The 11,276-nt window shown below is 50.6% G+C and overlaps 1 protein-coding gene across 1 annotated transcript in view; it reads right to left on the minus strand.

Moving 5' to 3' along the window:
• The window catches only part of JDP2 (Jun dimerization protein 2), an 8,787-nt gene extending 828 nt beyond the window's left edge, over positions 1 to 7,959 (minus strand). The window contains exons 1-3 of the mRNA XM_025200757.1: positions 7,736 to 7,959; positions 1,648 to 1,752; positions 1 to 76 (exon numbers count right to left, since the gene is read on the minus strand). The exon at positions 1 to 76 is cut by the window's left edge and continues 828 nt beyond it. Coding sequence (XP_025056542.1) covers positions 1 to 76; positions 1,648 to 1,752; positions 7,736 to 7,936 — 382 coding nt within the window. The 5' untranslated portion in view covers positions 7,937 to 7,959. The remainder of the gene's footprint in view (positions 77 to 1,647; positions 1,753 to 7,735) is intronic.
• Between the last annotated feature and the right edge of the window lie 3,317 nt (positions 7,960 to 11,276).

Consider the following 11,276-nt stretch of genomic DNA (forward strand, 5'->3'; position numbering starts at 1 on the left):
GCTCCTGCCTCTCTTGCTTCAGCTCCTCTATCTGGGCCTTCAGCTCAGCGTTCATGAGCTCCAGCCGCTCAGACTCCTAATGGGGCCAGAAACGCAAGCAGACAGCTTTAATCCACAAGCTCACAGATGAAGGAAAGCTCAGCCTGCTCCCACCCTGCCCCGGACAGTGGCCCTGCCCCTCTAGCATATACAAAGCATGAAGAGAAACTGTTCTCTGTAGCATAGAGTGGGATTGTTCCCTGCTGTGTGTTTACTAATGGTCTACCTAGTTTTCAGTGATCCAAGCAAAGGAGACCAGCTTCAGGGGTGAGATGAAAAATAAATAAATAAATAAATCAGTCTACACTTATTGTTAATGTGTAACATGCACACACCCTTTGCATGTGTCCACAGCCCTCCTCACAAAACAGCTAAACTCTGCCACCACCAAGGCATACAGGCTCATCCCCTGGTGAACAGATGGTCTGTGTGGCTCCTGCCCCCAGTAAGTCCCTCCAGAGAAGGTGCTTTGCAGTAGAAGTGTTTTCTGCACTGATGTAAAAATAAAGCCAAGGCTAAAGGGAGCCCCAGGTTCTCAGGGGGTTGACGAGCACCAAGGATGGCAGCTTTTACTCTGACCTTCTCCCGCTTTGTTTCATTATTAAGAATAGTCAGTTTTACAACAAACACCTTTTACAAAAGCCTGACATCTCAGGTATGGAGGACCGAGGCCAAGAGTTTGCCCCCACTGCACATGAATGCATGGGTGTGACCCCTGAGGGAGCTGAAGGGGGGCACACCTATGCTGCAGGTTGGGAATGCAATGGCACGCTTGCTCCCTTTGAGGATGCCGCACTGTGGGAAGAAAGAGTGCATAGATAGCAGCTGTGCCTGAACTGGGTATTGCCAGCCTCAAGGGCAGTGGTTCTCAACCTTTTTGGACTCAAGGCACCCCTCACTGGACATGAGGCAGTCTCCACAACTGTTGTGACTTGAGTGGCACCCAATTTCAAAAACTAATTCATATATGACAGTGTTTACCTCCCTGTACAGGGGCTGGGAATTGGCCAAAAAAGGACAAGCCTACTCCTCACACCTACTGGCACCCTTCAAAGGGTCTGGTGGCACCCCAGGGCCAGCATCTGATGAAGTAAATTCCAGTTAATGAAAGGTTCTGCTCTCTCTATAATCTCATGTAGGTAATCTGTAAGGTGCATATCTACCCAGCCTTCACCCCTGCTCTAAGAGCCGCCAGACTCTGTCCATTTCACTAAGGCATGTTGAGCTAGCAGGTCTCAAGAGCATGTCCTCTGGCTCACCCTGATTCCCGGGGCCCCTGGTTCTGTTGCACTCACTCGGGCCTCTGGCCCATCAGCTTCTTGGATGGGGCCTGGCTATGAGAGAAGCAGGTTTCATCCAGGTGGTGGGGCATGTGCTGGCAGGACACAGTCCAGCCCATGCCCCAGAGAAGAGTATGTCTTATGCCTTCCTGCCGTCACAGCCTTCTGTGCCACAGAAGCAGGGTGAATGAACTCTTTAAAAAACACCCATGGGAGGGTTCCACTTTCATGCCTCTTGACTGGAGGGTGGGGGGACCCAGGTGTCATGCTGCACTGGAGCCTTGCTGCAGAGGCGATCGCTGGCCAGACCAATGGCCAGGGCACTCACCCGCTGCAGGAACTCCGTTCTCTCCTTCTTCTTGTTGCGACATCGGGCAGCTGCTACTTTGTTTTTCTCACGGCGCCTTTTCCTCCTCTCCTCTTCCTCATCCAGCTGGAAGGGGACACAGAGCCCCAGGTTAGAGCAGGAGTGATGTGGGACACAATCACTTTTGTCACTAGATCTCATGGCAGGGAGTGACTGGCAACAGCATAAGCAGCAGCTGTGCGTACTGCCTACACATGGCTCTGTTCATGCTCTTGAGCCCTGGTCTGTGGCACCTTTGGCAATGCAGGTCTGGCTTTTCCTTCCCCAACACCCCTGTCAATGTGCCTCAGTTCTGCTCCCACTGCTGAGGTCAGGGACTGATAACCAGGTAGATCTGTGACACACTAACCCAGTGGGGATCAACCTTTGTGGCTTGCTTGCCAAAAAAAATCAAGCCCCACACCTTCCCTGAGTGACGCTCCAATCCCCCTCCTCTATCTGCTGCTCAGATTTCTGCCCCATGCCCTATCTGCTACTGCTACCTGAGCCCTCCATAGTCTCCTGCATGCCATGCACAGAGGCTGCCTGTGCCACCTGTAGTGTGTGCGCCTCAGGTTGACCACCCCTGACGTAGCCTATCTCCATAAGGTAGACTCCAGGCTGAGGTAAATTCTCTCCATTAGTAACCTGTCTGTATCAGGAAAGCACCAAAATTCACCCTACCCCAGCACAGAGATGTGCAAGCACAGGCAGAGAGGCTGGAGAGGTGCTGTAGTAACTGCAGGTGTCAGGAACAAGAGACCTTGCCAAGCATGCAGAGGCTAGACCAACCAAAAAGAAGAGCCCCTCAGCATATTTCCCAGCCCTGCACAACAGTGCCTTTGTGTCTTCCCCATATTAACTCAGAGCTGATCCTGTAGCAGAGGAGTTCTCAGCTGCAGGACACCAATGTGCAGCGCGTGGATGTCAAGGGCAGGCACGGGAAGAGAACCAACTGACATCCTCCCCCCAAAACCGACCTGGTGCTAAGTTGTTCCACGTGAACTAACTCTGGCACAGGATGCAACAGAGACACTCAAGTAGGGTGCCGTTAGCCCTGATGAGATGTGCAGCTTGTTAGCCCAGGTACAGCACCTGTATCACAACCATGCTGCTTCCTACAGAATCAGGATGTGCAGTGAGCTTGGGTATCTGCAGCCTGCCCAGCACAAAGAAGGCAAGCCAAAGGGCTTCACATGGCATTAGTGGAGAGTTGGACCATGCAGCATCAAGATGTCAAGAACCATTACTGGTGAATCAGCATGGGAATGGACATGTTTTCTCTGGGGACTATTCAAACTGTGCTGCAACTTAGGTGAGGAGTGCTCTGACGCTCTCCCCTATGGTCTCCAGGTAAGAGACAAAGGAACTGTGTATTCCACAACTGCAGAGAAGCAAAGCACACAATGAGCAGGCAGGGCAGCAAGTGGTTTCAGGCCAGGAGCTGGTCAGAGTCAATAGCCACAAAAGCCTGAACAAGCTGCTTCTGACTGGCTCCAGTCACTCCCTGTGCAACGTGATGGATCAGTGTCCTTGGCTAGGTGTACCTCTCTGGCCTGTTTCTTTGTCACTGGCTGAACAGTAGAAGGCACAAGGGCAGTGCGTACAGAAGGCAGCAAAGTGGACGGTGGAGCCTGGCACCCAGATTCCATGACAGCAGGGGGTAGGGAGTTTCTCTGTGCTACTGACCCAAGCCACACAGACAGGCCAATAACCCTGTGGTCTGGAAACCTAATCAAAGGAATAGGGGCACTGCTGCAACTCTGTTCACAACCCTAGGGCTGTCAAAAGACCCCCAAAAACCATTTGTCTAGGCACAGTGAAGCACATTAACACTCATTCACCCCCAAAGACAACATTATGGGTGGATGGGTCATTTTCGACCTGGACGGAAGTGGGCAGTGGGGTCCCCCAGGGCTCAGTCCTTGGGCCAGAACTGTTCAATTTCTTTATTAGCAACTTGGGCAACGGGGTAAAGAGAAGCCTGTTTAAATTCACAGACGACACCAAGATTTGGGGTGAGGTGGGCACGCTAGAAGGGAAGGGCAGATTATAGCAGGACCTGGACAGGTTACAGGGGTGGGAAAATGAAAATAGGATGGGATTCAATACTAACAAGTGCAGGGTGCTGTACTTGGGCAGTAGGAACCAGCAGCATACCTATAGGCTGGGGAACTCCCTTCTCTAAAGCACGGTGGCAGAAAGAGATCTTGGAGTCATTACTGAACATGGATGAACATGGGCCGACAATACAAGAACACGGTCAGTAGGATTAACCGTACCTTGTCCTGCATCCACAGATGCATCACAAACAGGGCCAAGGTGGTGATCGTCCCCCTCTATGCGACACTGGTCAGGTCGCAGTTGGAGTACTGTGTCCAGTTCTGGGTGCTGCACTTCAGGCGGGATGTGGACAGCATTGAGAGGGTCCAAAGGAGGGCCACTCGCATGATCCGGGGACAGCAGGACAGACCCTATGAGGAGAGACTACAGGACCTTAACCTGTTCAGCCTTCGCAAGAGAAGGCTGAGGGGGGACCTGGTGGCCGTCTATAAACTTACTAGGGGGGACCAGCGGGGTTTGGGAGAGACTTTGTTCCTCCAAGCTCCTCCCGAAGTAACAAGGAATAACGACCATAAGTTGCTAGAGAGTAGGCTTAGACTAGAAATTAGAAGAAACTAGTTCAGTCAGGGAGGCTAGGATCTGGAACCAACTTCCAAGGGAAGTGCTGATGGCTCCTACCCTGGGGGTCTTTAAGAGGAGGCTCAATGTTTACCTGGCTGGGGTCATTTGAGCCGAGTTTTCTCTCCTGCCCACGGCAGGGTGTTGGACTAGAAGATCTACAAGGTCCCTTCTGACCCTACATCTATGAATCTATTACTCAGGTTGCACTGTCAGTAGTTGGGAGTCTGAAAAGTCACCAAACAATCTTAAAACTGCCACTGAATCAGCCCTCAGGAGACAGCCTTAGCCATGAACAGTGCAGCTCTCCATCTCTCCATTGTGCTGGGGACTTCCAAATCCAGGAAGCTATCAAGCTAACCCACCTACCTAGATCTTAGCCATCAACTTGAGTGTGCTTCTTTGAAATGCTTAAGCAGCAGCATATTTTGTCATCACTTCAGCAAACTATCCTTGCCATCTCTAAAGCCAACTGCAGTCACTGACAGGGCAACTTTGTAGCAATTAGGACCCAAGTGGACCACAGTCAATGAATTCCCTCAAAGTTGACAGGATTTTAAATGCGGTCACATAACTAGAATCTCTAATGGAAAGCTAGGACATTTATATTCAAGACAGAATTGCTTCAGCATCACACATCTGTCTGTATGAGCTGAAAACCATGTTCTCCAGACCTCCTACCCTCCACAGGCAAACTACTACATGCATGTTTGTAAAGCACATGGAAACACAAAAGGTGGGGGAATGGGGGGCAAAGCTGGCTGCCAGATTTAATTACATACTTGAGTTTGTCCCACCCCCTCCAGTTCAGGGAGAGGCTGGCACTGCCTTGCTCAGCCGCAGGGACTGGGAGCACGATGAATCTGACTGGGGATGGTACCTTCAAGAGAAGGACTTAGTCTTTCTTCCTGGGGGAGTGCTCTGCTGTGGTCTGGAGGGATCTCCAGCAAGCATAGCAGCTACCCTTGGGGCAGTGGTTACAGATTCAGGTGGCAGCTCCAGGAGAGTGTCAACCTTACCCCAGACTCATGAAAGTTGCTCCCAGCTGTGTTAGGCACCTGGCCATTCAGGCCAAGGAGTGGTATGATGCTAGCCACACCATTGCCTGGTGTGCTGTTTGCCACAGGAAACTGGGTGCCTTAGCCATACTAGCGGAACAGGATGCCAGGCTCAGGCAGATGCCTAACCTGTCCTGAGAGCAGTGGCTGTTTCTAAGCACCCCAGAGATGGCCAAACAATCCATGCAGCAGTGTATGCTGCTCCCACCTGCACAGAAGGTTCAGCACAGCAAAGTGCCCAGCATGTACATACTCAGGTCTCCACCCCTGCCCATATATGAGCATCCACACTCAGGGATACTCCTTCCAGGATGGGTTGGGAGGCAGCTTCTCCTTCCCAATGCCAAGAGGGTCCCTTTCCTCCCGGACAGGAGTATGGCCATAGGTACCAACTCCATGGGTGCTCCATGGCTAGCAGGTGCTCAGCACCCAAGGAACCACGCTTGCAGACATTAAACAACACCCCCCACAAAACAAAACAAAAACAAAAAAAAACCCCAAAACCAAAAACTGTGCGTTACTGGAAGCAGCAGCATGTTACTTCAACATGGCTCTGCAGCATCTGTAAAGACTGGGTGCTTCAGCAGGGCTTTTTGGTGCTTTTAGCTGATTGATTCAGCTTTGGCTATTAGATAAAAGCTCCAAAAAAGCCTCACTAAAGTGCCCCATCTCTACAGACACTGCAGAGCCGGGGTGAAGTAACGTGCTGCCTCTTCTGGGCATGTGCGGGGCTCAGCATAGGAATGCACCGAGTTAAAAGTAAAGCACTGATTTTTGGGGGCTTTTTTGCAGGGGAGAAGAGGTTATCTTGGTAAGCACCCACCAGCAAAAGACAAAGTTACTGCCTCTGAGTCTGGCAGGCAGGTGTCTCTAGTGCAGGGGTGGGCAAAACGCAGCCTGCGGGCCAGATGCGTCCCACCAGACCATTCTATCTGGCCCGTGGGCCCCTAAAAAATTTAGAAAGTTAGTATTTATCTGCTCCTAGCTGCCTGTCATGTGGCCCTTGATGCCTTGCCAAAACTCAGTAAGCGGCCCTCTCTGCCTGAAATAATTGCCCACCCCTGCTCTAGTGCCTCCACTCGGAAAGGAATGAGGCCAAAACGACTGTGTCCACTGCTTTTAGCCAGTCCTTAGTGCAGCAGTTCTGGCTTTAGGTCACCCAGGTTTTGGTTGCCAAGCCTTCGCCTTGGGCACTGCCATGAGGTGTCTTCAGCCTGAGATCATCGTGAGTGTTGCAGAGGAGGAACATGCTGCAGCGCAGCAGCTTGGCTCCACTGCCTGGCACTCTCTGCCCTGGGATTTCCCCTTTTTCTCTGCATGGTGTTTCCAAACTAACAGTCAGAGGAAACTCAGCACTTTCAGTACCTGCTCTAGACCAGCACAGAGCAGGGCAGAGAGCAGTCCACTTCCAGACACAGGCAGACGATCCAGCCTGTGCTAAAAGGCATGAGCTCTATGCTGCGGCGTCAATCATGGATATAGCTGGAACTTCATGGGGCCCCTCTGGCATAGTGAGAGGAGGGAGGCAGGATTCCCATTGTACAGGTGGGAAGAGAGAGGCACAATGGCTGTGTCTATGCTGCTTCCCAAGTGCTTCATTAAAGCAAATAGCCCTGCCTACCTGCTCCTGTTCCACATGTACCAAACCAGGAAATGAGGCAGTGAAGCCATTGAAGGCAAACCCCCTCTCTCGCGCACACGTGCTTGTGCACACATACATGTATACACATGTTGCTCTCAAGCCACCTGTCTGTAAGGCACTTAAGAGCAGCTGTGGAGGAGGACAGTGGCTTCCCTGCCTCATCTCTGGGTTTGGTGCATGTAGAATGGGTGCTGGACGACAAGATAAGTTCTTTAGTGAGGCACACTATGAAAACAACATAGATAGGCCCGAAGAGGAATGCATCTAAGGCCATGGAAGGAGTCACTGGCAGAAGGAGGCACCAGAAAAAGGGGAAGTTTTGCCTCCAACAGGCTGGTATGGCATAGGAAGCAGCTGGGGAAAGGGGCTGTGAGGGTACAGTAGAGGGTGGTTTCCCAGAGCAGGGCTGCCAGAAGAGGGTCCTGGCTAGGATACACTCAGAGCTCCCACAGCAGCGGAGTCCAAGGCTGGGGCCCTTTAAGCCTTGTTGCCCATAATCCCAGGAGGTGATCAAAGGAGGGCTGGGACTAGGAATCCTAGTGGCAGCCCACACAGCACAGGAGCGCTTCGCCTAGCCCCAAGGGTGCAGGCCTGCAGCTTGATCCCAATAACCACTGGGCAGATTCTATTTCTGTGCCTGAGGTAGGTTCACACAGCTGCCCATTGCCGCAGGTCTGTCAGGACTAACCTCACTTTTCACTGGCTGGGGTCTCTTCCCAAGCTTCACCTCCAGGAAATGCAGTGGCGAGATCATGGCCCCAATGTTGCGAATGTCGGCGTACTTCAGCTCTTCCGTGGTCAGGGCGGTGCCAGGCAGTCCCGTCAAGGGGCCAAGCCCAGGCAGAGCGCCAGCTGTCACGGATGGGTCTGGAATCTGCCCTGGCATCATAGCAGGACAAACAGCTCCACAGTCTGGAGAGAGACCAAGACATGAGCTGTTAATGGAATTCAGCCAGGAAAAACCCAACGTACCCCAACCCCATCACCACACAAGAGTGCAGGCAGATGTAGCTTTCTCCCAAACCTGTAAAATACCATGTGATGAGGCAACTAATCTACTCTGTTACAGGACATCCTTCTCTGAGCCGGAGTCTCTCTGGTGCTCTTGAGGAGGCAGGAGACACCAAATCCCTTTGCCCTCTGCTTTGATGTTGCAAGCCGTGCCCCAGTGAGAGTCTGGCAGAAGCATCACCTCAGCCCAGCCATGGAGAAACACACAAGAGGGCATCATACTCCTTTAGTGCCCCTGGGAAGGCAAAATGACTTGAAGGAGAGGAGGCAACCCTCAGCTCTATAACAGATCAGGCTCAAGAATACATATGTGGAAGATGCCCAACGGGGATATCTTATCTGGGAGAGGAGCAGATCCATCCCTGTGATGGGAGCTCCCCACCCCAGCTCTGTGGCTCTGCGAAGTGAATGGAACTCAGGTGCTGCACAGGAATAGCATGCACTCCAAAGAGCATCTCAGGGCTGAGGGTGGAAAGGAATGGCTTCAGAGAAGGGGCCTGGGAGACACCCATATCAGTTATTTACTGCAGCTGCTCCAGGGCAAGGCTATAGGGGAAAAGCATGGTCAGGAACACAGGCCCCAGGACCACAATACATGCTAGTGCCAGCAGATCAGCAGCGAGACTCGCTTTGGATATTGGAAATCCTAGTTCTGAACTACAGAGGAAAGTCTGGACTGGTTACAGAGGCCAAGGAGCATGCCACTAGAGCCCATGTGGAATTTCACAGGCTTCCTGAATGAGGGTGCCTGAGAGGCAATGATTATCAGGTAGGATACACAAAGAAACAAATACTAGGTCAAAGGGAATCGACCCGCACAGCAAAGGCATACAACTATCCTGCAGATCAGGATGGTGAAAGAACTCAGAGGCAACAGAGCACAATAACCCCAATGGATAGCAACAGCTACTGGGACACTACCTGGTCAGTGCTACCTTCAGGCTGAACAGCTTTTTGCTACCAGAGACCACTACTTCTTAAAACACCTTGTTCTGGATCAGATAGGATCCGAAGCTACACATAAACTTAGTTTGAAGTAATTCTCAGGAACTGATACAGGAAGAAAGCACAGTGGAACCATTAGTGACCAGAACATGCAGAAAATCTAACACTGTCAGGTTCAGGCTGACAATTAGGGCCGTCACAGCAAGACATGGGAAGGGGAACTTTGCCCAAGTGAGAACAAAGAAAAATAAAAGGAAACCAAAGTCCACAGAACCAGCGTGGAAACTGCTTAAGAATAACTTAGAATCATAGAGGAGATCTATTTCCCAAGGCAAATGAAAGGAAACAAACAGGCAAAAAGGAGGGAAAAAAAAATCAGGAGGCACAAGAGTTTATTCTGGCCAAGCGGAAAGAAATCCAGCCCAAGTGAGACTAAGGGATAGGGACAAGCTTTGGCAAATCACTTGCAGGCTGGAGGCTGAGGGGAGCTAGGAGGAAATATGAAGAACAGTAGCCAAGAGTACGACATTATTTAATTAGATCTGAAGTGGGAAGCCCACGAAAGAGCGAATGGGATGCTGAGACCAACAGACTGCAAAGAGTACAGTCAGACGCCAACTATGGAACCTCTGTGTTTGCATAACAGGACTGTAACACTTGCCAAAGACCCAGTTACAATAGGCCCAGTTCATTTCTGTCCACACAGCAGCTTTTTTCACAATGCGACCGTATGCCACCACATTTGTGCACTGCGCTCATTACTCTGCTTAGTTGGATTTGTATCGATGCACTCTGGAAAAGCCTGGGTATAGGCCATCAGCAGGTAATCAACATGACACCTATGAAAAAAGTAGTAGATGGAAAACTCATACCCCTGAATTGGGGTAGCTTCACCCAATCTGATAGAGGATTACCCCCGAGAGTCATGGATAAAGCAGTATTGGTGGAAATTACATTGGTTCAGGTTTTGTCTCTCTGCGTCCACCATAGTTTGCTAAGGGCAAACAGTCTGTTTTATAGACTCTATTACCTGCTCTCCCATGCCACCAAGCAGTTACAGTAATAGCCACCTACTGTGCAAGATACCTTGGGATAGTTGCACATCTGCCTGTTTTTGATCCCAGTGTAATTTCCATAGGTGTAAAATTTCAACGTCTATTCTCCTGGGGTACGCGTTCATCTGTCCATGCCCCTACAGTACGTCATCTGGGGAGGGAGTACTTTGGGGACAAGCACACAGAACTGGAAAGCATAGGGAAATGAATCTTGCTATATCCTGTTACACAGAGCTGGAAGGCAGGGGGACTAGCGGAACAGAGTCAGGAGCTCTTTTACCCAGCCCAGCAAAACATTTAGAGCTGGTTAGTTACATGAAAGCAGACACATACCAGTGCAGGCAGTGAGTTGCCACGGTCACCAAGGGCAGAGTCCTATTTCACTTACAAGCCTAAATGGCAGTTTTTCCAGTCATGTAACTTCCATTTTGGCACTTCTGAACAGTTTGCAATTGCATGCCCTGTGTAGCATGGACACATAAGCATCCACACAGCTACTGAGCACTGCAAACTGTGCCTCAGTGCCAAAGGTGGCAGCTACACAGGTGGAGAACTGCCAACTGGCCTTGTAAAATGAAATAAGATTCTTCCTTGAGTGGACACCGCCTGTGTCGAACTGATACAAGACATATCACGAGAGGTTATATACTTGGTTTAAAGTTAAGAGTGTGGACACAGCTTTTGGGTGGATAAGAACACTGCAGAGATGCATCAGCTAGGGGTTGATGACCAAGCAGCTGGTTTTGGGAGCTAACTAGAAGAGGGAAAGCAGGTAATAGTGATTAGTTCAAGTTGTTTGGAGCATTTATTAATCTCAAGGAAGAGGAGAGAAGCAGAAAGAATAAGCCTAGCTGAGAACATAGATGAGTCAAGTCAAGATGGACTGGAAAGGTGGCTAGAAGTTCCTGACTATACTAGATAAGTGGGCACCACAAGGGAAGTCCAACCCACTCTGGAATGAGTCTGTGCAGTACAGCGGGCTAGAAACTGGTTGTTACCTCACATAGGTACCACAGCAGCAGTCACATAAGTCACTAAAGGATGGGAAACCATTACTGTAAATTCATGATGGTTCCATAGGATCACAGCAGAAAGGAAAAGGCAACAGTCGGAGGCACAGGGGCAGGTTCCAGACACAGAGAAGTCAGAAACTCCAACACTGAAGCTGGAGACTACATTGATGCTGCTTGATAAAAATGGATGTCCTTCAAGTACTTC

Source organism: Alligator sinensis, unplaced genomic scaffold, assembly GCF_000455745.1.
Source record: "Alligator sinensis unplaced genomic scaffold, ASM45574v1 scaffold280_1, whole genome shotgun sequence".
Classification (NCBI taxonomy): Eukaryota; Metazoa; Chordata; order Crocodylia; family Alligatoridae; genus Alligator; species Alligator sinensis.